At 52.5% G+C, this 26,531-nt stretch overlaps 2 protein-coding genes and 2 non-coding genes across 4 annotated transcripts in view; all 4 read left to right on the forward strand.

Annotated features, from left to right (window-relative positions):
• Window positions 1–55: 55 nt before the first annotated feature.
• The window catches only part of ARL5C (ADP ribosylation factor like GTPase 5C), a 34,058-nt gene continuing 7,582 nt past the window's right edge, over window positions 56–26,531 (forward strand). Inside the window, exons 1-7 of the mRNA XM_063798629.1 lie at window positions 56–8,135; window positions 8,711–8,771; window positions 10,980–11,127; window positions 12,489–12,572; window positions 13,098–15,565; window positions 16,390–16,550; window positions 16,914–19,911. Of these exons, the coding sequence (XP_063654699.1) occupies window positions 8,090–8,135; window positions 8,711–8,771; window positions 10,980–11,127; window positions 12,489–12,572; window positions 13,098–13,289 (531 nt within the window). The 5' untranslated portion in view covers window positions 56–8,089 and the 3' untranslated portion in view covers window positions 13,290–15,565; window positions 16,390–16,550; window positions 16,914–19,911. The remainder of the gene's footprint in view (window positions 8,136–8,710; window positions 8,772–10,979; window positions 11,128–12,488; window positions 12,573–13,097; window positions 15,566–16,389; window positions 16,551–16,913; window positions 19,912–26,531) is intronic.
• Window positions 19,295–19,366, forward strand: TRNAC-GCA (transfer RNA cysteine (anticodon GCA)). Its single transcript has one exon. It is a non-coding gene; the product is annotated as a tRNA-Cys (tRNA).
• Window positions 20,052–20,123, forward strand: TRNAC-GCA (transfer RNA cysteine (anticodon GCA)). The gene has a single exon. It is a non-coding gene; the product is annotated as a tRNA-Cys (tRNA).
• Window positions 22,247–26,531, forward strand: part of PLXDC1 (plexin domain containing 1) — an 84,305-nt gene continuing 80,020 nt past the window's right edge. The window contains exon 1 of the mRNA XM_016930789.4: window positions 22,247–22,493. Coding sequence (XP_016786278.1) covers window positions 22,418–22,493 — 76 coding nt within the window. The 5' untranslated portion in view covers window positions 22,247–22,417. The remainder of the gene's footprint in view (window positions 22,494–26,531) is intronic.

A 26,531-nucleotide genomic window follows, 5' to 3' on the forward strand; every position in this document is an offset into this window, starting at 1 on the left:
ATAGTCGTCAGCGTAGGCACCTGGGAGCTGCTGATATGCACGGGGAGTTGAAAGGGTGGGTGCCTGAAGATGTTGTGCCCTGAGTCATTGACTCAAAAGAAAAGATGATCCTTTGATTTTGGCCCTCTGATGTATTGTGCCCAAGCCAGGAGCTGCTTGGGCAGTCCCAGCTCCACACTGGCCCTGAGCCCCTTCACTTACCTGTCTCTCCACAAGTAGAGCCAAAGGCAATAGGAAGCTCAATGTTGCTCGGTGGGTGAGATCCAGACCCACTGGTGCAATGTCTTAAATACACATGACTGTTTTTCTGCTCTTGTGGCCTCACTGTGCCCCAACACCTCAGGAGAGGGAGGGGCTGAGCTTCTGGCTCCACTAATGCCCCCCTCGTTCTTGCTAACCAGCTTTGGGGACAGGGAGGCAGACTACTTGTGGGGGCAGGTCAGAGAAAATCAGGGATTCTGCCAGTCCCAGACTGAAAGTCAGCAGGTGAGTGTACCCATTCCTCCCATCCCCAGCTGGCAGGATGTGGACTTCTGACAGTTACTGCAACCACCTGTGTCCTGCCTCACACAGTACCCTCAAACTATTTCCCCTCCCTCCTGGTTCTTTTTCTTTTTCTTTTTTTTTTGAGATGGAATTTCGCTCTTGTCGCCCAGGCTGGAGAGTGCAGTGGTGCGATCTCGGTTCACTGCAACCTCTGCCTCCCAGGTTCAAGTGATTCTCCTGCCTCAGCCTCCCGAGTAGCTGGGACTACAGGCACCTGCCACCACGCCTGGCTAATTTTTGTATTTTTAGTTGGGACAGGGTTTCACCATGTTGGCCAGGCTCCTGACCTCAGGTGATCCACCCACCTTGGCCTCCCAAAGTGCTGGGATTACAGGCATGAACCACTGTGCCCACCCTGGTTCTTGTTTTTTGTGCTGGTGGCCGTGGAGGACTAAAATTCCTGAGTCCGCTGAGTGCTGAGGCCCAACACGAGTGAGTGTGTATGTGTGTGTGTGTGTTTGTGTGTGTGTGTGTAGGGCAAAAGACATCCCCCAAGACCCTACAGATGAGGAGTTAGTGGATCAAACGAAAGGGAAACTGGGCAGGCCCAGAGGTCAAGTGGCTGACCCCAGTTCCCTGGGGAGCCAATGGCAAAGTTGATGAGAGCCTAGTCTCTGCCTCCCAGCATAGTGCATTTCCCACTGCCTTCCTACAGAATCATTCATTCCTGTGTTTCTTCCTTGAACAAACATTTATTGAGCACCTCCTATGTACCAGGCACAAGTCTACGTAGGGGCCATAGATTATTTCAGCACAGCATAATGTACTCTCTGCTGTGGGAGCACTGGGTACTGTGGGAGCATTGGGTACTGTGGGAACCTGAAAGAGGGGTTAGTCCCATAACCTGGGGAGGTCAGCTGAGGCTTCCTGGCAGAGGTGAGGCTTGAGTAGAATCTAGAAGCATGGTTAGCAGACAAATGGGGAAAGTGTTCAAGGCAGAGAAAGCAAGGGACATGCATGACATATTCTTGGCACCTCACCACCAAAGTGTGCTCTCAAGGTGGTGGCCAGAGAGGAATTGGCAGGAGCAGGTCACAGTGGGCCTTGAGTCATGTTAAGGAGTTTGGGCTTTGTCCTGAAGCTCGTGTGCAGAAATGGAAGGATTGTAAGCAATTAGCAAGATTGCTTTGTTTGCAGTTTGGCGCATAAATTGGAGGCCTAGCTTAGAAACAGCTGTGATAATCCAGGTGCGAAAGGAGGGTTTGCCTTACGCCACAGCAGTGGGACTGGAAGGGAGGCAAAGAGGCCAGAGAGATCTAGCAGTCAGATGGCCAGGCTTGGTGGCTTATGCCTGTAATCCCAGCACTTTGGGAGGCTAAGGGGACAGGAATGCTTGAGCCCAGGAGTTTTAGACTAGTTTATGCAACATAGTGAGACCCACCTTTTTACAAAAAATTTTTAAAATTAGCTGGGTGTGTAGTCCCAGCTATTCAGGAGGCTGTGATAGGGAGGCTGAGGTATGGTGGATCTCTTGAGCCCAGGAAGTCAAGGCTGCAGTGAGCTATGATCACACCACTGCACTCCAGCCTGGATGACAGAGCGAGACCGTGTCTCAATAAAGAAATTAAATTAATAAATAAATGTTAGCATCTTGAGCTCTTGGAGAGCAAGTGGAGGCGGCTGATAAGAGAAAGGAAGGTGAGGCCGGGCACGGTGGCTCACGCCTGTAATCCCAGCACTTTGGGAGGCCGAGTTGGGTGGATCACAAGGTCAGGAGTTTGAGACCAGCCTGGCCAACATGGTGAAACCCAGTCTCTACTAAAAATACAAAAATTAGCCAGGCGTGGTGGCGGCGCCTATAATCCCAGCTACTCGGGAGGTGAGGCAGGAGAATTGCTTGAACCTGGGAGGTGGAGGTTGTGGTGAGCTGAGGTCACACCACTTCACTCCAGCCTGGGTAACAGAGGGAGACTCCGTCTAAAAAAAAAGAAAAAAAAAAAAAGAGAGAGAGAGAGAAAGAGAGGTGGCCAGGTGTGGTGGCTCATGTCTGTGATCCCAGCACTTTGGGAGGCCGAGGCGGGCGGATCACCTGAGGTCAGGGGTTCAAGACCAGTTTGGCCAACATGGCAAAACCCTGTCTCTACTAAAAATACAAAAATCAGCCGGGTGCAGTGGCACACGCCTCCAGCTACTCTGGAGGCCAAGCAGGAGAATCGCTTGAACCCAGGAGGCGAGGCTGTGGTGAGCTGAGATCACACCACTGCACTCCAGCCTGGGTGACAGAGCAAGACTGTCTCAAAAAAAAAAAAAAAAAGGGAGTGACTGCTGATGGTGGTCTTCTCAGCAAAAGCAGGTAAAAAAAAACCAAAGAAGTTAGGGGCAGAAGTGATCAGTCCATCTTTGGTCAAAGTGGGTTTGAGGTTCCTGTGGGACATTCAAGAAGAGAAGCAGAGGCTGGGCGTGCTGGCTCATGCCTGTAATCCCAGCACTTTGGGAGGACCAGGTGGGCAGATCAATTGAGGTCAGGAATTCGAGACCAGACTGGGCAACATGGTGAAACCTCATCTCTACTGAAAATACAAAAATTACCTGGGTGTAGTCGTGGGCGCCTGCAATCCCAGCTACTCAAAAGGCTGAGGCAGGAGAATTGCTTGAACTCGGGAGGTGGAAGTTGCAGTAACTGAGAACACGCCACTGCACTCCAGCCTGGGTGACAGAGCGAGACTCTATCTCAAAAAAAAAAAAAAAAAAAAGAGAGAGAAGAGGAAAAGACAGCTGGGTACATGGTCTGGAGCTCCACAGAGAGGTCTGGAGTGGAGTCTGATGTTTTGAATTAAGGTCAGGTATTATTAACTCCAGTTTACAAAGTTCAGAGAGGTTAAACTATTTGACCACAGTTATACAGCCATGAGGCAAGGATTTGAACTCAGATATATAGATGTCAAGTTCTGTGGTGCCTTTGACCCCCAAGTTCAGTGCTAATTCCCTTGTCCCAGGATGCATCAGCTTCTGCAAAGGTGGGGGCTGGGGGTTTGAGAAGGAGGAAGCAGGTGTCTGAGTGTATTTGTGCCCCATGTGCCTTCTGCCTGAAATTGCATTTGCAGCCCGGACACGGTGGCTCATACCTGTAATCCCAGCACTTTGGGAGGTCGAGGTGGGTGGATCACTTGAGGTCAGGAGTTCGCAACCAGCCTGGCCAACATGGTGAAACCCCCATCTCTACTAAAAATACAAAAATTAGCCGGGCGTGGTGGTGGGCGCCTGTAATACCAGCTACTTGGGAGGCTGAGGCAGGAGAATCGCTTGAACCCGGGAGGGGGAGGTTGCAGTGAGCTGAGATGGAGCCACTACACTACAGCCTGGGCGATGGAGGGAGACTCTGTCTAAAAAAAAAAAAAACAAAAGAAAAGAAATTGCATTTGCCTGGAACTTGCAGGAAAGGCATTTCTAGCTGGCTTGGAGATAGCGAGAGATGGGGGCAGATTCTTGTTTCTTGGTAATCAGAAGCTCTCAATTAACTCTGGCTACACCATCAGCAAGTTAGTGGTTGTCCATGTGTGAGGATTTCGACAACCATGAAGTCAGCCGAGACCAGGCAGGAACCGAGGGACTGGGGACTTCTGCTACCTGGGACCCTTTGTTTCCTTCCCTGACTAGCTGCTCCTGTTTTTGCAGTGGGTTCTGTCCCAGAATGAGGTGATGTGGGAGAGGCCCAGGTCCTATGTGTGGCTTAAGGTTTCCACTGTTCTACACTAAAGAGAACTAGGCTGAGGCCACCATGGTCCAGGGACAAGGGGCTGTCCCAGTTCAGTATCTTAGAGAAAAATTTTGTCTTAGCTCCAATAATCTTTTTGTGTCCAGAGTTGGTTCCTGCTGGTGGGGTTCGTGGTCTCGCTGACTTCAAGAATGGAGCCGCGGACCTTCGCGGTGAGTGTTACAGCTCTTAAAGATGGCACGGACCCAAAGATTAAGCAACAGCAAGATTTATTGTAAAGAGCAAAAGAATGCAATAGAACTAAAGCTTCCACAGCATGGAACGGGACCCGAGCACATTGCTGCTACTGGCTGGGAGGTGGCCAGCTTTTATTCCCTTATTGGCCCCGCCCATGTTCTGTTTCTGTCCTATCGGAGTGTGCTTTTTTCTTTTTCTTTTTTTTTTCCTTTCTTTTCTTTTCTTTTTTTTTTTGAGATGGAGTCCCACTCTGTTGCCCAGGCTGGTGTGCAATGGCCCGATCTTGGCTCACTGCAACCTCTGCCTCCCGGGTTCAAGCAATTCTCCTGCCTCAGCCTCCTGAGTAGCTGGGATTACAGGTGGGCACTACCACGCCCAGCTAATTTTTGCATTTTTAGTAGAGATGGGGTTTCACCATGTTGGTCAGGCTGGTCTCAAACTCCTGACCTCGTGATCCGCCCCACTCGGCCTCCCAAAGTGCTGGGATTACAGGCCTGAGCCACTGCACCCTGCCAGAGTGCCCTTTTTTTCAATCCTCCCTGTGATTGGCTACTTTTAGGATCCTGCTGATTGGTGCGTTTTACAGAGTGCTGATTGGTGCATTTTCCAGAGCACTGATTGGTGCATTTTACAAAGCACTGACTGGTGCATTTTACAATCCTCTTGCTAGCTACAGAGCACTGATTGGTGCATTTTTACAGAGCACTGATTGGTGCATTTTACAATCCTCTTGCTAGCTACAGAGCACTGATTGGTGCGTTTTTACAGAGCACTGATTGGTGCATTTTACAATCCTCTTGCTAGCTACAGAGCGCTGATTGGTGCATTTTACAATCCTCTTGTAAGACAGAAAAGTTCTCCAAGTCCCCACTCGACCCGGGAAGTCCAGCTAGGTTCACCTCTCATTTTCTTCAGAGAAGGGTGCCTTGCTTTCCTTCTAAATCAGGCCTTCCTACTGTCTCTCAGAGGGGTGTGTGTGTGTGTGTATCTGTCTGTCTCTCTAGACCACAAGCTCCATAAAGACCCAGACTGGGAATGGGAGCAGTGGCTCATACCTGTAATCCCAGCACTTTGGGAGGCTGAGGCGGGAGACTGTTTGAGTCCAGGAGTTGGAGACCAATGGTGAAGCCCATCTCTACAAAAAAAAAAAAAAAAAAAAAAAAAAAAAAAAAAAAAAATTAGCTGGGAGTGGTGGCTTTCACGTCTACTCCCAGCTACTCAGGGAGCTGAGGTGGGAGGATCACTTGAGCCTGGGAGGTTGAGGCTGCAGTGAGCCGCGATCCTGCCACTGGACTCCAGCCTGGGTGACAGAGCAAGGTTCTGTCTCAAAAAACAAAACAAAACAAAACAAAAACATAAAGACCTGGACTAGGTCTGTTTTGTCTACTTCATGCATTTCCTGGCTCATATTTGTCAAATGAATGAATGAACGAATGAATGCTTCTTAAGATCCGGGTCCTGGGCCTCAAAGTGGAGGCAGATCTTCTCGTCTGTTTTTCTATTTTCTTTTCTTTTTTTTCTTCTTTTCTCTTTTAATTATTATTATTTTTTTATCAGGCAGCTTCCAGAGCCAGAGTATGCTCAGAGAGATGGCCTCTCCTTGTCTGTTTACTGAATGTGTTTCCAGCTTGCAGAGTGTTACTTTCAATTCTGCAAAGAGGAGGTGGGGAGGGCAGCATGCACTAAGATGTTCCTCCCCTCATCCCACTACCCCCAGGAAACAGATGGTAAAATGCTTAAGACACTGCTGCTTCCCTCAGCATCCTTGGTGCCCCACCCCCCAGCCCCAGACTTGGCTCCTTCTCTCCTAAGGCTGAAATGCAATCAGCCCAGATGGGCTCTGGCAGTCAACTCTATCCTTCTAACTCTGGGCACCAAGCTGGGTGGGATGAAAGTCTGTATTTAGTGAGCTATTTTCCTTCTTCTTCCCGCAAACTTCCCAGCCTTCCTCAGTCCTCTTAAACTTGTGTTCACATTCCTTTTTTAATACTCCAAGTGCCATTTCTCAGGCTGTAGCTTAACTCATTCTACATCAGTCTGACAGCAACACATTCCTCCTGTGTGCAGGGTTCTGGACCAGGCAGGGAGTGATTGGGCTGGCGGGGGAGGTCATATGCTGGTTAACAAGATATGAATCCCACCCTGGTACTCACAGTTGATGGGAGGAAACAGACTTGCCCGTCTATAAGCCCAGTGTAGGGAGAAGCCCCATGTGGCTGGAGAACCAAGTCAGGGCTGGGGAAGCAGGTGGCTTTTATGGCAGGGCAGCTAATGGGTCTCAGGCATTCTCCTTTCTGAGAAGGTGAAAGGCACTCAAGGAGGAATTGCAGAAGCAAAGGCACCATCAGAAAGAGCCAGGCATGTGTAGGCAGGAACCAGTAGATACAGAGCCTGGGAGATAAACCTGTGAAGGCAGGTGGGGGCTGTTCGTGGAAGCTCTTGAAGGTCAAGTAGAGACTGATCTGAATCCAGTGAGCAATAGGGAGCCATTGAAGATCTATGAGCTGGGGGAGTTACAGACCCTGAGCTGTGCTTTAGGAAGGTTAATAGGGGCCATGGAGAGGATGCCTTGGGAAAGGAGAGGTAGATGCAGGGAGACCAGTTAGAAAGTTGTTACCTTAATGGAGGGTTGTTACCTTAGTGGAGGCTGCAGGAAGGCAGTACAGTGGGGTGGAAGGAGCTGGCTCCCTGGTGTGTTGGCTGGATCTCCTGCTAACCATTCCTGCAGCCTGAGGGCACGTTGCCTTTTGGACTTCTCCTTTTGTTATCTGATTTTTTGTTTTTTTCCCCCCAGCTTAAGCAAAGAAAGAAATTCACAAGCAACAGCAGGAAACTCCGCCTTCCATTCCCTCCTCAGGCCTGGCCTCCTGGTTCTCTGTTGGCCCACGTACTCCTCTGCCAGGTATCTGGGGCCTCTCTGCAGGGTCTCCAGCCGGAGGATCTCTCTTCATGTTCCATCCTTGTCTTCAGGCGCCCACTTTTGGGGATCAGGAAGCTGTGCCTGGGCAGTAGGTTTGTCCGTGAATTGTAGGAGTACTGATTTATCCTAGAAGTTGCCAAGCATCAAGGGGAGACCCTGCCCTTCCCCAGGGGAATGCAATTTGAGTGGGCCCACAAGACCCACGCTAGTGAACCAACTGCACATCTGTGGAGGGTTGGAATATTCTCCCAGCTCAGAGAGGATCGGTGAGCCCTGTCTGTACTACACAGCTGGTAGGTACAGAAAGTGGGTCGCCTGGGGTTTTGCTTCAGTCTAGTGCCCTAGACATGGCACTCAGAGGAGGGAGAGCTGGGATCCGGTTCCGCGCGCAGTGCTGAGTCTCCCCTGATTTGCGGTAGTGGAGCAGTCCACCCGGAGAACTCTGGAGTTTTCGCAGGGCGAGGGGGAGGGCTGGAGCCTGGAACCCCCATATTCCTTGCACCTCTCGGGCCCGGGACAGGCAGCCCTTAGTCACTGGGGTGTCCATAGTGCCCACGAAGGGCCAGCGTCCCAGAGGGTTCCCAGGTCAGGTTGGTGACGTGTGGGGCTTCCCTAACTTCATAGGCAAAATCTGCCAGACCCTCCCGGGGGAGCGGAGCTCCGAGTACCAGGGCCGACTCCGCTCCTGAGGCCGCTGAGCCCTCCTGCACCTGTCCGGCCCGGGAAGTGCCATGGGACAGCTGATCGCCAAGTTAATGAGCATCTTCGGGAACCAGGGTAAGGGGCGCACAGGGCATCCAAGCGAGCGCTTTGATCTCGCTCTCTTCTGGGACTCCTCTGATCTGTGGTCGGACGCACGGGGGGACCTCGGGCTCCGAGGGTCGTATATGGGCGCTCCTCGACTGCCCCGCGGCCTCCCCTGCCCCCGTCCCTGCCTGCTCCTCTTGGGTCCCGGCGCTTCGGTGCGCCCCAGGACGCAAAGCTGGGCGAGCCTCCTTTCTCCCCGCTAAACGGCGCCAGCGGCGGGGATGGGGGGCTGCTGCGAGTTTCCTGCGATTGTGACTTCGCGTTAGACTCTTTCTCTAAACACCGTCTCTTGGCAAGCCCAGAAGCGCCCTGGGCCTTTCAGACACTTTTCTAGAATGTGAAGGGAGGTGGGGGCTCAGCTGTCTTTTCCACCGTCCCGGAGTGGGGCAGGTGTCGGAGTCGGGTGGGAAGCAGACGCGGTACGGTGGGCAGAGGTCCCCAGCCTGCGGGGAGCGCTATCTCCTTCCTGGGAGGTCTGGTGGGGGCACACAGTCCCTTGGTCTTCGGGTTTGGCCCTGACGCTGCCCTTCCTCCGACGCTTCCAGAGCACACGGTCATCATCGTGGGACTGGACAATGAAGGAAAGACCACCATTCTCTACCGGTTGTAAGTGACTCTCGGGCGGGGAGGGTAGAGGGCTCGGCCTCCCACCAGACTGACAGGCAGAGGGACCAATCACTGGAGCTCTTCCCTGGGTTCCCGGGCTCCTCTGTAGTCCGGAGGAGCGATTGGGCACGCTGCTTGGACCTTCCTAGTACTGAGGCTCCTCGGTCTGGCATTCAAATCCTGCACCGTACAGGCAACCCTAGCTCCCACTGCTTTCCTCCATCTTCCCGGGGGTCCTGCCAAACCCAGCTCCAGGCCTGCCAAGTGTCCCAAACTGCCTCCCTGCTCTTCGCTCCCTCTAGCGGCAGGTCCCTCCTTTCTCACCCCTGTCCCCTCTGCCAGTTAACTTTCTTCCCCTTCTTCAAACCCAAAGGCTCACTGAGGCTCTGTAGCTCCTGGTCTAGCAAGCCTGGCACATATGGGTGGTGCTGAGTAAATACCGATTGCAGCTTTCCCCGATATTCGCTCTCTGGATGGCACCTCTCCCATTTTACAGCCTCCAAAGTACTTTACTTAGGAGAAGCTTTTCCATGAAAAAGTAATACATGTAATGATTTTAAAAAATTATAAAGGAAAATTTCAAACAATGGAGGAATACACGGTGAAAAGTAAGTTTCCTTCTTGCCTCTGGCTCCTAGTTTTCCTCCTATTGTAACTTTGCGTAACTTTTCAGAAGCATTATTTACATATAAAAGCATGTGTATATTTTCTATGTCACTTTAAACAAAGCACCTCTCTGATGTCCCTCACTGTGTCTGTCTCATTTTTCTAAACTCTTGCTCCTCAAAGTGTGGTCTACAGACCAGTCACATAGGCATCACCTGAAAGCTTATTAGGAATGCAAAACCATGGCCGGGCGCGGTTGCTCTCAAAGTGCCTGTAATCGCAGCACTTTGGGAGGCCGAGGCGGGCGGATCACCTGAGATCAGGAGTTCAAGAGCAGCCTGGCCAACATGGTGAAACCTCGTCTCTACTAAAAATACAACAACAACAACAACAACAACAACAAAGGGCTGAGCAAGGTGGCTCACGCCTGTAATCCTAGCACTTTGAGAGGCTGAAGTGGGTGGATCTACCTGAGGACAGGAGTTCGAGACCAGCCTGGCCAACATGGCGAAACCCCATCTCTACTAAAAAAATATAAAAATTAGCTGGACGTGGTGGCACATGCCTGTAATCCCAGCTACTCTGGAGGCTGAGGAAGGAGAATCACTTGAACCCGGGAGGCAGAGGTTGCAGTGAGCTGAGATTGCGCCACTGTACTCCAGCCTGGGCGACAAAGGGAGGCGGAGGTTGCAGTGAGCTGAGATTGTGCCACTGCACTCCAACCTGGGCGACAGAGAGAGACTACATCTCAAGGAAAAAAAAAAAAAGCAAAACTGTGGCCGGATGCGGTGGCTCATGCCTGTAATCCCAGCACTTTGGGAGTCCAAGGTGGATGGATCACTTGAGGTCAGGAGTTCGAGACTTGCCCGGCCAACATGGCGAAACCCCGTTTCTACAAAAATACAAAAATTAGCCTGGCGTGGGGGCGTGCGCCTGTAATCCCAGCTACTCAGGAGGCCGAGGCGGGAGAATTGCTTGAACCTGGGAAACATGATCGTACCTACACTCCAGACTGGGCGACAGAGTGAGACTCTGTGAAAGAAAGAAAGAGAGAGAAAGAAGGAAAGAAGGAAAGAAAGAAAGAAAGGAAGAAAGAAAGAAAGAAAGAAAGAAAGGCAAAAGCCTGGAGCCCTGCCCAGACTCACTGGGTCAGAATCTGCATTTTGACAAAACTCTCAGGTGATTCAACTGCATATTAAAGTTTGAGGAGGCTGGGCTCTGTGGCTCATGCCTGTAATCCCAGCACTTTGGGAGGCCAAGGCAGGAGGATCTCTTGACAGGAGCCCAAGGTCAGGAGTTCAAGGTAAGCCTGGGCAACACAGTGAGACCCTGTTTCTATAAAAAGAAAAAAAGAGATAAAGTTTGAGGAGCCTCCTCTAAGATGTTTCCCTTCTCTGGGGTCCAAGCCAGGGCAGGGCTTGGTCTCACTCCTGTCTTCATTCCCCAGGGCCCAGCACAGGGCCTGGCTCCCAGCAGGTGTTTGGTGAACCTGGGTGGACTTGTTCTGAGTTAGATTCAGACTGCTTTGGGAGTAGAGCATTTGGGGGCCAGAGTTGGGAGTAGGCTGGACTGAGCTCTTGGTGCCCACTCCTACCTCCCCAGCTTGATCAATGAGGTGGTCCATATGTGTCCCACCATTGGCAGCAACGTGGAGGAGATCATTCTGCCGAAGACCCACTTCTTCATGTGGGACATAGTGAGACCTGAGGCTCTGAGCTTTATCTGGAACACATACTACTCCAACACTGAGGTGAGGAGGGCACCAGGGCTGAAGGGTCTCCAAGGCAGGCGTGTGATATCAGACTGTCATGTAACCTTTCTGAGCCTTGGTTCCCCAACTTGTGAAATAGAGATTATAATGGTCGGTTCCTGTGGCTCACACCTGTAATCCCAGCACTTTGGGAGTCCGAGGCGGGTGGATCACCTGAGGTCAAGAGTTTGAAACCAGCCTGGCCAACATGGCAAAACCCCACCTCTACTGAAAATACAAAAATTAGCTGGGCATGGTGTCAGGCACCTGTAATCTCAGCTACTCGGGAGGCTGAGACAGGAGAACTGCTTGAACCTGGGAGGCAGAGGTTGCAGTGAGCCGAGATCACGCCATTGCAACTCCAGCCTGGGCAACAGAGCAAGACTCTGTCTCAAAAAAAAAGTTTTATATATACATATATATAATGATCTCCCTAAGTTGTTGTGAAAATTAAATAACAAACCAATATGTAATGTATATATGTCAGATACTCAACACAGTGCAGTGCCTGCCTGTTAACGTGTTTGAATACTTTCTGGCAGCTGCTGGCAGCTTTCTGTTTGATGCACTGGATGGGTAGGCCCCTTCTCTCTAGGGGCCTTACTTTCTTACTCCAGCAGGAGTAGAATTCAGTGGTTTAATTCTTGGACCGAGACAGAGCTGGGTTCCATTTCCAGCACTGCTACTCACCACCTGTGTGGTCAAGAGCAAGATACATAGCCTCACTGAGCCTCAGTCTCTTCATTTGTAAAATGGGGATACTAACAGTACCAAGTCCACAGGGTTGTGGTGAGGCCTAAATGGAGTCATGAACACCCAGTGCTTATGTAGCACAGCCTCTGCCACACAGTCAGAGGTGTGCTATTCCCATGTCTGGATAGAAAAGACAATTACAGGCCAGGTGTGGCAGCACACCTGGTGGTAATCCCACCACTTTGGGAGGCTGAGGCAGGCAGATGACCTGAGATCAGGAGTTTGAGACCATCCTGGCCAACATGGCGAAACCCCGTCTCTACTAAAAATACAAAAATTAGCTGGGTGTGGTGGCACGCGCCTGTAATCCCAGCTACTTGGGAGGCTGAGGTGGGAGAATCGCTTGAACTAAGGAGGCAGAAGTTGGAGTGAACCAAGATTGCGCCACTGCACTCCAGCCTGGATGACAGAGCGAGACTCCGCCTCAAAAAAAAAAAAAAAAAGACAATTATAATGGAAGCAGGGTGGTGAAATCTTGAGGCTGCATGCTTTCATTTCTCTGGGGCTGGCATCTGGGCAGTGCAGAGACCAGTGGGGAAACAAAGAGGGCAGGAAACACATTTACCAAAGAGAAAGCCTGTCTCTCACGGCTTCCCTCTGCTGCCCAGTTTATCATCCTTGTGACTGACAGCACGGACCGGGATCGGCTGCTGACCACTCGGGAGGAGCTATATAAAATGCTGGCCCATGAGGTAAGCCCCCTGCAGTTGGGAGAGGGCCCAGTGGTACTAGCTGTGTGCCCTCAGGCTGGTCACTTAGCTTCTCTGAGATTCATTCCTGCTGTCCCAGTTTCTGAGAGCCTCTATACCAGCAGCATGAGGAGGGCTGGTTTGTGCCTGATGAAGGGCATCAGTACCCTCAGTGCAATTGACTATAGAAGCCAGAGTTGCTGGTTCAAGTTCTAACTCCATCTTTCATTCACTGTAGGACTTTGGACAAGTGACTTCACCTCTCTAATCCTCAGTTTCCCCAAGTATAAAATGAGGAGGATCATCAATTCCCACCTATGGGATTGTCATAAAGAGGCTTTCCTTGAGCTGCTGATGTCATTTGATATGGTTGCTACCATTGTGGCAGGGCCCCCATCTCTGCCCCATCCAGGCATGGGCCTCTCTTCCTGGGACAGCTGGAGAGGGAGCCAGAGAGCGCCTGTGAGGCAGTAGGAAGGAAGGCTGGGCACTAGCAGGCTGACTGGGGCTGGGCTCCTCTGTCCACAGGCTCTACGGGATGCTTCAGTCCTGATATTTGCCAATAAGCAGGACGTGAAGGACTCCATGAGGATGGTGGAGATCTCCCATTTCCTTACTCTCAGCACCATCAAAGACCACTCGTGGCATATACAAGGCTGCTGTGCCCTCACCAGGGAAGGGTTAGTGGCTGCCCTACCTGGATCTCTAGGGCCTGGCTGAACCAATGGATGACTGACCATCAGAACCCTTCTCCTGCCTCTCTCCTATGAGAATCTGGTTCACAGTTGGCTCCTGGGCCAAGCCAATTGGGCATCTCCCCACAGGTGAGATGTGGTGGGTAAGCCACGAGCAGACAGCATCCCTGCTCTCAGGGGCTTGTTCTAGTGGAGAAAGAGGTAGCACTCCGCCTAAATGCAATAATCTCTCTCTCTCTTTTTTTTTTTGAGACAGAGTTTTGCTCTTGTTGCCCAGGCTGGAGTGCAATGGCATGACCTCAGCTCACTGTAACCTCCGCCTCCCACGTTCAAGCGATTCTCCTGCCTCAGCCTCCGGAGTAGCTGGGATTACAGGTGCCCGCCACCACGCCTGGCTAATTTTTATATTTTTAGTAAAGATGGGGTTTCGCCACGTTGGCCAGGCTGGTCTTGAACTCCTGACCGCAGATGATCCACCGGCCTCGGCCTTCCAAAGTGTTGGGATTACAGGCATGAGCCACTGCACCTGGCCGCAATAATCTTAGGTGCTGAGAAGTGATGTGAAGAATCCCACTGGTTACCAGAAATGGAGGGGAGAAGGATAGGTCTGATTTAGTTCTGGTGGTCAGGGCTGGCCTCTCTTAAGAGGTGACTTTTGAGCTGAGACCTGAGTGAAGAGTAGGAGACAGCCACAGGGAGACCTGGGGAACAAGCCTTCCAGGCAGAAATCATTGACTCACTCTGACTTCAGTTTCTTATCTGTAAGGAAGAGGATCATTATACCTCCTAGAGTTTCTGTAGAGTAAATGACACCATTCAGTACACAAATCTTTCTTGAGCACCTCCTTTGTGCCAGGTACTGTTCTAGGCACTGGAGAAACAGCAGCGAGCAAAACAGACAAAAATCCTTGCCCTCATGGAGCTTACTTTCCGGTAGGGGAGGCAGATGATAAACAAGAAAAATATATAGTCAGTTAGAAAATGATGGCGGGGCGCGGTGGCTCATGCCTGTAATCCCAGCACTTTGGGAGGCCAAGGCGGGCAGATCACCCGAGGTCGGGAGTTCGAGACCAGCCTGACCAACATGGAGAAACCCCGTCTCTACTAAAAATACAAAAATTAGCCTGGTGTGGTGGCAGATGCCTGTAATCCCAGGTACTTGGGAGGGTGAGGCAGGAGAAGCGCTTGAACCCAGGAGGCGGAGGTTGCGGTGAGTCAAGATCATACCATTGCACTCCAGCCTGGGCAACAAGAGCGAAGCACCATCTCAAAAAAAAAAAAAAAAAAAAAAAAGAAAAAGAAAATGGTAAACGGCTTGAGCCCAGGAGTTTGAGAAAAGCCTTGGCAACAGAGCGAGACTCTGTCTTTACCAAAAAAAAAAAAAAAAAAAAAAAAAAAAAAACGCTGGATGTGGTGGCACACACCTGTATTCCTAACTGCTCATGAGGTTGAGGCAGGAAAATCACTTGAGCCCAGGAGTTCCAGGCTGCACTGAGCTCTGACCATGTTGCTGCACTCCAGTCTGGTTAACATAGCAAGATCCTGTCTCAAAAAAAAAAAAAAAAAAAAAAAAACAAAAACAAGTGATAAATGATAAGGTGAATAAAGAGTAAGAAACAGAGATTGGGCCAGCATGGTGGTTCATGCCTGTAGTTCTAGCTACTGGAGAGTCTGAGGCAGGAGGATGGCTTGGGGCCAGGAGTTGGAGTCCAGCCTGGGCAACATATCCAGACCCCCATTTCCAAAAGCAAAAACAAAGAAAAGAAAAGGGAGAGTGGAAGTGTGTGCAGGGAATGTTGCAATTTTAGGTAAGTTATCTGACAAGGGACACTAAGCAGGTAGATATTGAGTAATCACCTGGAGGATTTTAAGGAGCTGGGCCACGTAGAAAGGGCCTTACATCAGGCCTGGAAAATTTCCCTTTCCTCTTACCTGTCAAGTGGAATCATGGCAGGCTGGGCACACAGGTATCTTTTTTTTTTTTTGAGGCAGGGTCTCCCTCTGTCACCCCCCAGGCTGGAGTACAGTTGTGCAAACATGGCTTACTGCAGCTTCAACCTCTTGGGCTCAAGCGATCCTCCCACCTCAGCCTCCCTAGTAGCTGGGACTACAGGCGCACACCACCATGCCCTGCTAATTTTTGTATTTTTGTAGAGACACGGTTTTGCCACGTTGCCCATGGCTGGTGTCAAACACCTGAGCTCAAACGATCTTCCTGCCTCGGCCTCCCAAAGTGAGGATTACATGAGTGAGCTACCACGCCTGGCGCAGATGTGTTTTTTGAAGAAGGGGAGACTTCAGGCAAGTCAGTCCAAGGGACCACACGTTTCTAGCAGTGTCCTTGCCACCCGCTGGGTCAGGAGAACCCTCTTCCACAACCCACAGTCAGTTCAATCAGCATTTTCCCTCCCTTCTTTCCCTCCCTCCCTCCCTCACTTCCTCCCTCTCTTCCTCCCTTCCTTCCTCCCTCCCTCCCTCCTTCCCTTTCTTCAGAGCGACTTGCTCTGTTGCCCAGGCTGGAGTGCAGTGGCGCAATCTCAGCTCACTGCAAGCTCTGCCTCCCAGGTTCACGCCATTCTCCTGCCTCAGCCTCCCAAGTAGCCGGGATTACAGGCATGAGCCACCACGCCCGGTTAATTTTTTTTTTTTTTTTTGTATTTTTAGTAGAGACGGGGTTTCATGGTGTTAGCCAGGATGGTCTCGATCTCCTGACCTCATGATCCGCCCGCCTCAGCCTCCCAAAGTGCTGGGATTACAGGCGTGAGCCACTGCGCCCGGCCACTTTTTTCTTTTTTTTTTTTTGAGTGGAGTTTCACTCTTGTTGCCCAGGCTGGAGTGCAATAGCATGATCTCAGCTCACTGCAACCTCCGTCTCCTGGGTTCAAGCGATTCTCCTGCCTCAGCCTCCCAAGTAGCTGAGATTACAGGCATGCGTCAACATGCCCAGTTGATTTTTGTATTTCTAGTAGAGACGGGCTTTCTCCATGTTGGTCAGGCTGGTCTCGAATTCCCGACCTCAGGTGATCCACCCGCCTCCGCCTCCCTAAGTGCTGGGATTACAGGTGTGAACCACTGCGCCTGGCCCAATCAGCATTTTCTAAGTACCCCCCATGTTCCCTGTGCAGTGCCAGACCAAGGCTGAGGATGATACAGAGATGACCAAGACTCCACCCATGCGCCGGAGTTGCTTACAATCTAATGGGGTAACTTGCGTAGGGAACCTCTTTCTGGCACAGATCACCGTGAAGAATCCTTGCCCAGAGACACAGCTAAGGGGCCCACCAAGGTGAGTCTCCAGGCTCCTTCCTCAGAGAAGCCCTCCCTGACTCTCAGGCATCCAGAGGCCTCTGTATATTTCCTTTATCACAGTATGTAATTACAGAATTATGTGTCTGACCATTTATTTAGTATCCATCTCTTCTACTAGACAGTAAGCCTCAGGGGCATGTCTGCTTTTTCACCAGTAACTCCAGAGCCTTGCACAGTACCTGATGCACAGCAGATACTCAAGCCAGTTCATCTCTGTTAATTGAATTATTGGATGTAACTTTGGTTCCTGCACCCAGTCCGATCTGGGCAAGGGCTGGAGACTTGAAGGCCATCATTCTCTTGGGATAGGCTGACCCCTCCTGTTCCTTCCTCCCTGCAGGCTGCCTGCCAGACTCCAGTGGATGGAATCTCAGGCCGCTGCTAACTGATGTTCCAGTCTGAGGTCAACCAGAAACTTTGGGGTTTTGCATGGTCAACATGAGTGGAAAATCAAGTGGCTATTTATTACTTTTCTATGGTTCTCTAGTGGGAGCAGTGGCTGCTATGGACAGTGAGATTGACACCATTCTCCCAACCCGTTGCTGAGAAGCTGGACTGCATACCTTGGATTCCTGCAGACAGCACAGCAGAAGAAGCTGCTCCTCTCTCCATGGCCGCAGGCATCCTTCTTGGAGACGTCAGGGAAATGCTGGATATGTTGCAGATTTAGGGAGTGGAACTCTCTCCCTCTCCTCAGCCCTCAGTCTCTCCGTAGGAATAATGTGTGTGTGTGTTGGGGGGGGCAGATTAAGAGACCCCTGAGGCTGGGCGCGGTGGCTTACGCCTATAATCCAGCACTTTGGGAGGCTGAGGCAGGAGGATCACTTGAGGTCAGGAGTTGGAGACCAGCATGGCTAACACGGTGAAACCCTGTCTCTACTAAAAATATAAAAATTAGCTTGGTGGTGGTGCACGCCTGTAGTCCCAGCTACTCGGGTGGCTGAGGCAGAAGAATTGCTTGAACCCGGGAGGTGGAGATTGCGGTGAGCCGAGATTGTGCCATTGCACTCCAGCCTGGGTGACAGAGCGAGACACCGTCTCAAACAAAACAAAGCAAAACACAAAAATTAGCCGGACGTGGTGGCGGGCGTCTGTAATCCTAGCTACTCGGGAGGCTGAGACAGGAGAATCCTTTGAACCTGGGAGGCGGAAGTTGCAGTGAGTTGAGATCGGGCCACTGTACTCCAGCCTGGGCGACAGAGAGAGACTCCGACTCAAAAAAAAAAAAAAAAAAAAAAAAGACCCCTGGAATTGCTCTTCATTTCCTCAAACCTCCTTCCACCCTCAGGCTTTTTAGCCCCTCAGCCATTTTTGTCCCATTCCCTTTGGGCAAAGGAGATTCTAGCAAGGTGAAGAAGGTGGGCTCAAGGGGAGGAGGGCAGAGGCAAAAACTGGAAGGGGAAATGGAGGAGGACAGGACGTCCCAGATAGGGACAGCCCTTTGCACTGCAGGGATTCCACTTCTCCTCGTCTTCCCATTCCCTCTGAGATGCTGACTCTGACCACAGCTCTTGGACTTTAAGCCACCCCACAGCATCCCCTTTACTTCTAGTGTCCTTCCAATGTGAATCCCACTCCTCCCAAATATACCAGATTCCTAAAGGGGCTGCTTGTTTGTCTTTGTGTAATGATTTTGTTGTTGTTGTTATTGTTGTTGGAGTCTCGCTCTGCCGCCCAGGCTGGAATGCAGTAGTGGCGCGATCTCGGCTCACTGCAACCTCCGCTTCCCGGGTTCAAGCGATTGTCCTGCCCCAGCCTCTCGAGTAGCTGGGACTATAAGCGCGCACCACCACGCCCTGCTAATTTTTTTGTATTTTTAGTAGAGATGGGGTTTCACCATGTTGGCCAGGATGGTCTCGATCTCCTGACCTCGTGATACGCCCGCCTCGGCCTCCCAAAGTGCTGGGATTACAGGCGCGAGCCACCGCGCCCGGCCAGGATTTTAAAAAAATACTGTATTAGGATTTTTATAAGGCTGTAGTAAATGCTATTGAAAAATGCTTACCTCTTATTTCAGCCTTCTCCTCTGTCTGTTCCTCAAACTGGCTTTTGGTTTGAGAGAAGGGGAGGAGCGACCCTGGGGTTGGAAAAACCCAGGAGACAAGATGGAGATCCAGTCTGTTCATCTGTACATCCCTGGACCTGGGGCGGTCCTGGGGACAGTCCTTTTCTCAAGCCGGTCAGTGGACATTTGGGGGAGAGTCTAGGCACGGATATAGAGGACCCAATATTCCTTTTTTTTTGAGACAGAGTCTCGCTCTGTCGCCCAGGCTGGAGTGCAGTGGCGCGATCTCGGCTCACTGCAAGCTCCGCCTCCAGGGTTCACGCCATTCTCCTGCCTCAGCCTCCCGAGTAGCTGGGACTACAGGCGCCCGCCACCACACCCGGCTAATTTTTGTATTTTTAGTAGAGACGGTGTTTCACTATGTTAGCCAGGAGGTCTCGATGTCCTGACCTTGTGATCCACCCGCCTCGGCCTCCCAAAGTGCTGGGATTACAGGCGGGAGCCACCGCGCTCGGCCCAAGATTCCTTAATCTAGTTGGTTTTCCGAAAGCGTGGCTATGAAGGAAGAACTCAGGAGTTCTAGCCATTCCCATTGTATTTTGTGTTTTTTTCAGTGGGTATCCCGACGCAACCCTCAGATTAAAACTTTAAGGGAAAATGAAGACCACACCCCTATTCCATAGAAATTAACTCTAATTACACCGTGGTGGCGTGGCGGGGGTATAGCTCAGTGGTAGAGCATTTGACTGCAGATCAAGAGGTCCCCGGTTCAAATCCGGGTGCCCCCTCTACGCTCCGGAGTTACCTCGTTTTGTTGGTCTCCGGAGGTCCTCTAAAGAGTTCCCGCACAGATGGAATGGGAGGGAGTCTCGAGCCCTGCCACCCTTTTTGCTTTCGCAGGCGAGTGAGGATGGAGTCCTGGCCCCTGCCAGTGGCTCAGCCTTTGTGTGTACCCAGGGTAGAATGCAATGCGAGTGAGGGCGAGGAGCTCCGGGCTGACCCTTGGAACACGGTACGGGTGGCTCAACCTCGCAATGGCAGGGCGGAGGCGAGCGCACCCCCAGGTCAGCCTGGCTCTTTCATGGCGGGAAGGAGGCTGAGTTTCTAAGGGCTGGGCTGGGGAAGACAGGTCGGGAGAAGCCGCGTGAGCATGTGGGAGGGAGAAAGAAGCTCCGAGACGTGGCAAGGGGTCTTCTGCAGGGCAGGAGAGTGGGACGCCCCCGAAGTGAAATATTTCGAGAGACTTCTCCTTCCACACCCCAGGAATATATTTTCTTACACTGCCAGTGGGGATCTTCAGCTCAGAGCTTCAGGGAACAACCCCTGCTTCCAAGTGAGTAATTCTTCTGGGAGTTGTATTTTTTCCATCTCTTGTAAACGTCTTACCCTACTTCCACTTCCCTTCGGGAACGCCACACAGCGCCTGCGCAGCAATACCACTAAACGACTACGTGCGGTCGGTTTGTCGGCAGAGGGGGTATAGCTCAGTGGTAGAGCATTTGACTGCAGATCAAGAGGTCCCCGGTTCAAATCCGGGTGCCCCCTCTTTGGCCTTTTCGAGATGCTGTTTTTGTCCTGGGTGTCGATTTTTCCTAAGCTGTTTGCTTTTACTCCTACTGGCAGACGAGGAGCAGTGAGGGACTGAAAGAAACTGGGGATTCAACAGCAGTGGCTCTCAAAATGTGGTCCTGGGACCAGCAGCATTACCTGGGTACGCTCGGGCCTCATCCCAGACCTAGTGAATTAGAAACTTGAGGGTGGAGTCCAGAAATCTGTGTTTTCATATACGCTCCCCATCGCTTGAGTCCGGGAGTTGGAAGCTGCAGTGAGCGATGATCGCAGCACTGCACTCCAGCCTAGGCAACGTGCGAGAACCTGTCTCAAAAAACTAACAAAATACATACACACACACACACACACACACACACACACACACACACACACACACCCTGCAGGTGATTACGATCTCAAGTTCTAGAGGCTTACATTAAAATTTACACATTTGCTTCTACTATTTACAAGTTTATGTTTCAGCCTGAGCTCTTCTTGTAAGACAGACCACGAGGTACCCCAGATGGAGGAATGTGCAAAGACGCCGGGGCTGGAGCTGGAATCCGTCCCGAGACTTCTCACCTTGACCTCGAGTAAGGCAGGAGGTCGGAGACAGGGGGTGGGCAGGCCGGGGAAAGAGGAAACCCTCAGGACGAGAGGGTTGTGGCTCGTCACGTGGCCACTTGAGGGCAGCAAGTAGCTGCAGCTGGAGGTAGCTGCCTATCTGATTCTGTTTGAGAGTCCGCCAAGTTGGGATTTAAATTAGACATCAAGAAGAATTTACAGACCGGCCTTGCCTTGTTCCACGGTAAGGGGACATTGGGTTTAGGGCTGGAGGAGGTAGTCTCTGGGACTCTGGGCCCGGCGGAAGGAGGAACCGGCGTTCTAAGAGATTAGAGAGCCTTTAGTTGTTTCCTTTCTTAGGTGTTTTTTTTTTTTTCTTTTTTTTTTTTTAACCTCAGTGCCACGGAATCCGTCTCTTCCAGCCCACAGTGTACCTTCTCCTGTCCCCACCCATATCCCTCCTCCTGGAAAATTTCTCCAATGGCGCTCAGCGTTCGCACCCTTCCTCTCCGCGGTTTTCTAGTCCCTAGGCCCCAGCCCACTAGAAGCCAGGATGCCCCCTCACCCCGTCTCCCACTCTCCAGCGCCCCAGCTCCTTGCCGTCACAAGAACGAAGTAGGTCAGGGGAGGGAAGAGGCATCTTCGTGTCCTGACCTGATTCCTTGCCGTCTATTAAATATCCTACATTGCGGGTATTTTTATTCTGTCCTGGAAGAAAAAATAAAAAGATTATCTATCCCCAGAGCCTGTTAGAAGGTGGTGGCAGGTGGGGTGAGCCATTTCCTCGTCTGGGGCTGGCTCTGAAGATTGATTGGGTCTGGCCCTGAGTAGGCCTGGAGACCCCAGAGAGGCAGGAGGCCTGGGTTACCTACTCGTGGGGAGGGGTCCAGACTGCTGCAGAGTAAGGGGTAGCCAGGCCCCCTCCACCCTCACGTCTGCTAGGCTTGGGGGGCAAATCGGTGCTGGAAATGGGGGGTGGAGGGATAAGGTGGAGTCATGGAAGGGGGGTGGGATTCAGGCCCCTCTTGGGGAGAAAAGCTGGGGGTCTTTGCTGCAGGGGGAGATTTCTGGGGGTGGGGGCTGGAGGACAAAGCATCAGAGACGCACAGAATTCCGAAGAACAGCTCAGGAAGTCGCAGAGCTTGAAGGAGCTGGGGGCGGGGGACAGGCAGGGGCCCGTGACCCAGGGATGGGGCGCCTGTCCCTTCCAGGGGTCCAGTCCTCGGGCCTTCTCTCTGCAGCTTTCCCGGCGGAACGGAGGAGGGAAAGGGAGCCAGGAGCTCAGTGAGGAGCGCGGGGCGGCTGATGCTTCTAGGGGTTCTCTCAGCCCGAGGGGCTCCCGCCCTGTCCCCTACTCTGCACCCCTTGCCTTGGGAGCGGCTGCAGGAGCTCTAGGGGAGCGCTCCGGTAGGGCTGAGGGCAGGCGCCGGGAGAGCCCCCAAAGACGCCGCGCCCCCCGCCCCGCCCCCTGCCCCAGCTCCCCCCCACCCCCACCGACCCAGCGGCCCCCCCAGCTCCCCGCCTGCTCCCGGAGGCCGCAGCCTCCCGCTCCGCTCGCGCTCTCGCCGCTTCTGCCGGCTCGCCCGGCCCCGCGCTCCGCCGTCTCCTCGCCGCCCGCCCCTCCGCCAGCCCCGGGGACCGCGCGGCCGCAGCCTGAGCCAGGGCCCCCTCCCTCGTCAGGACCGGGGCAGCAAGCAGGCCGGGGGCAGGTCCGGGCACCCACCATGCGAGGCGAGCTCTGGCTCCTGGTGCTGGTGCTCAGGGAGGCTGCCCGGGCGCTGAGCCCCCAGCCCGGAGCAGGTAGGACTGGCGGGAGCCGCCCCGGGTGGGCCGGGGGCGGGGAGGGACGGGCAGGCAGGTGTGGGCATGGGCAGGTGTGGACGGCCTGGCGATGTCCGCGAGGGGGGCATTGTCCGCAGGAGGCCAGGAGCGCTGTGGGCTGTGGGCAGGTGGATAGGGACCCCACTTTCCCAAACACATAGGGTGTGTGAGTGACGGTGAAGACACCGATGCCCGGACCTCTCCTTCTCTCCTGGAAGGATACTGGAGGGACCTTAGGAGAGGGGGCTCTATGTGGCCATGGGCTCTGAAAGGGGACAGCGGGAGAGTCATCAGGACCCCTGATCACCCCAGGCAAGGCTGAATTCTGATGAGATGGGAGCCTGGGGAGGCCCCTGCCCCAGCCATGCCTTCTTTTCCTCTTCTCTGCCACACCCCCGACCCCAAAGCTGATCCAGGCTAGGGATAGGTGGGAGCAGCCAGGGGGATGGTGGGGACACAGCGTCTCTGCCTGGGAAGGCAGCAGCCATTCGGTCACCTTCCCTTGCCTATTTGGTGTCAGTAGAGAGGCAGTGGGCCCAGGAAGAAGCAACTTGCTGCTTCTGCACCCCCAGCCTCAAGAGTCCCCCTCCTCACACCTGCTCCCATTTGCCCTGGCAGCCTTTGGCTTTCAGCTACTCTGGCTCTAGATGGGGCACTGGGGTAGGGGGTGGAGGGAGGCGTCCCATTCTGCACACTCCTCTTCCCCCCTACCAGTTCTCCAAACTCATCTCTCCCACCTGGAAGTCCTTTCTGAGATCTACCTGGAATCCCTCATGGTATAATTTTCATAGTCTCTGTTCTCCCCTAAGCACCTAGACTTTCTCTGGGGTTGGGGAGATGGGTAATTTGCAGCCTGGCCCCTCAGCAGAGATGATTAAGAAGATAGAGACCTGTGCATCATTGGCATGGGTGCCCCTCAGGTGGGGTGAGGGAGGCGCTGTTGAGGTGAGTGCTGTGGTTGACCTGCTGTGTCTCAGGGGTGTGCTGGCACCAGGCACAGTGTCAGTGGCAATGTTCTTGACTTTAATGGTCCCAGCATGTAGCTGAGACAGACCTGGGTCCCTATTGAGAAGAAGAGTATGTGGGGGGTGGGACGGGAAGGAAGCTGACAGTGGGAAGTGTGGGCAGAGGGCAGTGGAGCTGACGAACCGAGAAGCTGCTGGTGAGAACCACCAATTTTCAGGGAGACCACACAGAGGGTGGCCAGAGACGTGGCTTCTAGTCCCGCCATCTCACTTGCTGTGTGACTTTAGGCAAATTACTTTCTCTCTCTGGACCTATTTTTGCATTTATAAAGTGAGGCTGTTGGCAAAATCTTTGACTCTTGTGCGTGGAATAATGAAGGATCTTTTATAATTGCCTTTCCTTTTCATATTTGTTAGGGTCTTTATGGGTAACTGATACTTTAAAAAAATCAAGGTAAACAGGACAGAGTTGGATATGTTATGAATATTTTCTGGGCTCCTTTGAATCCTCAACCTGGTGTGATCTTCTGAACTCTGGGTGTAACAGAGTTTATGAGGGGAGGATCTGAACCTTTGGCTGGATTGTGTGAACCACAGAGAGCGCTAGGGAAGGGGGAATTGGGAGTTAACAAGGATGGGCTGGGAGATAGGCCAGACCCGGGCCTGGCTGAGGGCGGCCCCTTCAGAGTAGGGTTGGGGTAGTAGACGGTTGAGGAGACCAGGAAGAGTGGGGCAGGCAGAGACTTGAATCACTTCTCTAAGTAGAGGCCACCCTGTCTTCTTGGCTTTGACAGAGATTGAGCCAGGAGAAATGCACTTTTTCTGCAGCAGGAGGGATAGAGGTTAGACTTAAGGAATCTGTAAGAAGCCAGAGGCGGCAGCTGTTGACTCCCAGTCCGGTGCCCTTTTCACAGGCCAGGTGGGATTTCACAGGCAGGAGGACCTATGAGGAGGAAGCGGGTGTCTGGGGAGGCCAGATGTAGGAGAAGGACATTCTGGGGGAGAGTTGCTAAGGAGGAGCAGCCTGACCTGATTGATGGCGGAGTTGTTGTGACCAGTGGAAGGGCAGCTGGGAGCAGGACCTGAAGAGATGCTAGCATCCTTCCCCAAGGCTCTGGGTTTGCGGGGCTGGTGGGGGGCCTTGGGAAGTAGCTGAGATCTCCCCTCGCTCCTGATGGACAGGCTTGTTTGGTAGAGCCTTGAAACCTCATCTATCATTAGAACAGCAGCAGCAGAGAGATGAGTGGCCCAAAGATAGAGTCAGACAGCAGGGGAGACCAGGCTGACAGACAGGAAGATGGCCTTGGGGTGCAGAGCAGGGGCCCGGGGAACTGACAGTCTGGTCAGATGGAACCAGAGGTGCATATGACAGATAAAGAAGAGGCAGCGAGAGTTGGCATCCTGGCCTGGGAGTCCTGCAGGAGGCCAGGCTCAATACCAACTACTGGTGACCCTGACAGCTTCCTCCTTTCTCTGAGGAAGGTTTCCCCGTCTATAAAATGGGGGCTTGCACCAGTCGTGGTGGCTCATGCTTGTGATCCTAACACTTTGGGAGGCTGAGGTGGGAGGATAGCTTTAGACCAGGAGTTTGAGACCAGCCTGGGCAAAATAGTGAGACCCCATGTCTATAAATGATTTAGGCCAGGCAGGGTGGCTCATGCCTGTAATCCCAGCACTTTGGGAGGCCGAGGCCGGCGGATCACCTGAGGTCAGGAGTTTGAGACCAGCCTGGCTAACATGGTGAAACCCCGTCTCTACTAAATATACAAAAATTAGTATATTTAGTATTATTATTAATATTAGTATATTAGTAAAAATTAGCCAGGCGTGGTGGTGCATGCCTGTAATCTCAGTTACTCAGGAAGCTGAGGCAGGAGAATAGCTTGAACCCGAGAGGCAGAGGTTATAGTGAGCTGAGATCGCACCACTGCACTCCAGCCTGGGCAACAGAGTGAGACTCTGTCAAAAAAAATAAAATTAAATTAAGATAAAAAATTAGCTGGGCATGGCGGTGTGCGCCTGTAGTCCCAGGTACTCGGAAGGCTGAGGCAGGAGGATCGTTTGAGCCCAGGAACTGGAGGCTGCAGTGAGCTATGATCATGCCACATAGTGAGGGCAGCATAGCGAGGTCCCATCTTTTTTTAAAAAAAGGAGGGAAGGAGGTTGGACCAGATTGTCTCTAGGGCTCCAACAACCTGAGACTAAAATGCGAACTTATGGAGGTCAGGCAGCCCCTCCCTCATCCCACCATCTTCTCTAGCTCTCCCCAGATTCACCCCTTAACCCACTCCAGCTGCCGTCCCCTCCGATCGACAGATAACTAACTGGCTTCTTCTCATTCAGGTCTTAATCAGCTCAAGGGGACCCTCCTCAGAGAGGCCCACCTCATGGCTCTGTGTAGAGTAGCAACAACCCCAACCCTTTCCTCTGTCTGATTTTCTTCATAGCCCTTACCAAATAATTCATTTTGTATGTCTCCATGAAGAAAACTAGACTCTTCCTGGGTACAGGGCTTGTGTCCCCCCAGCACCCAGCGCAGTGCCTGGGACTCAATAAAAGTGTATTGAATGAATGAGTGAGTGACTGAGTGAGTATATCAGAGGTGGCACAGATCCCAGACTCTCCCCTCAAGGGACACACATAGAGAGCTGAACTCTTCTTGCTGTCCCTCCCTTCCCCTCCCCTCCCCTTCCCTCCCTTCCTCTTCCCTTCTGCTACCTGGTGGTCCCTCCCTGCACTTCCTTTGACTCCTTCCCTCTCCCCAGGTGAGGGTCCTCAGTGGGTCCCTGCCTGCCAGAGGAAAGGGAGAGGGTATGGTTAGGGGCTTTGTAACTTGGAGGCAGGATTTCAGTTTAGGGTTTGGAGCCTTCCCTGGCCCCTCTGAAAGCTGGTCCTGTGACCCTAACCGGTGTGTTGCCCACGGTGCAGCAAGTTGACACACCAACACCGAGGGTGCAGCAGAGAAAGAGTTTCATCATCGTGGGGCAGCATTTGGGGCTAGAGGTTTTATGGGGTTTGGGGTGGGGTGGTCAAGGTGTGGGAATTGTTAATT

This window comes from Pan troglodytes, chromosome 19, assembly GCF_028858775.2.
Source record: "Pan troglodytes isolate AG18354 chromosome 19, NHGRI_mPanTro3-v2.0_pri, whole genome shotgun sequence".
Lineage (NCBI taxonomy): Eukaryota > Metazoa > Chordata > Mammalia > Primates > Hominidae > Pan > Pan troglodytes.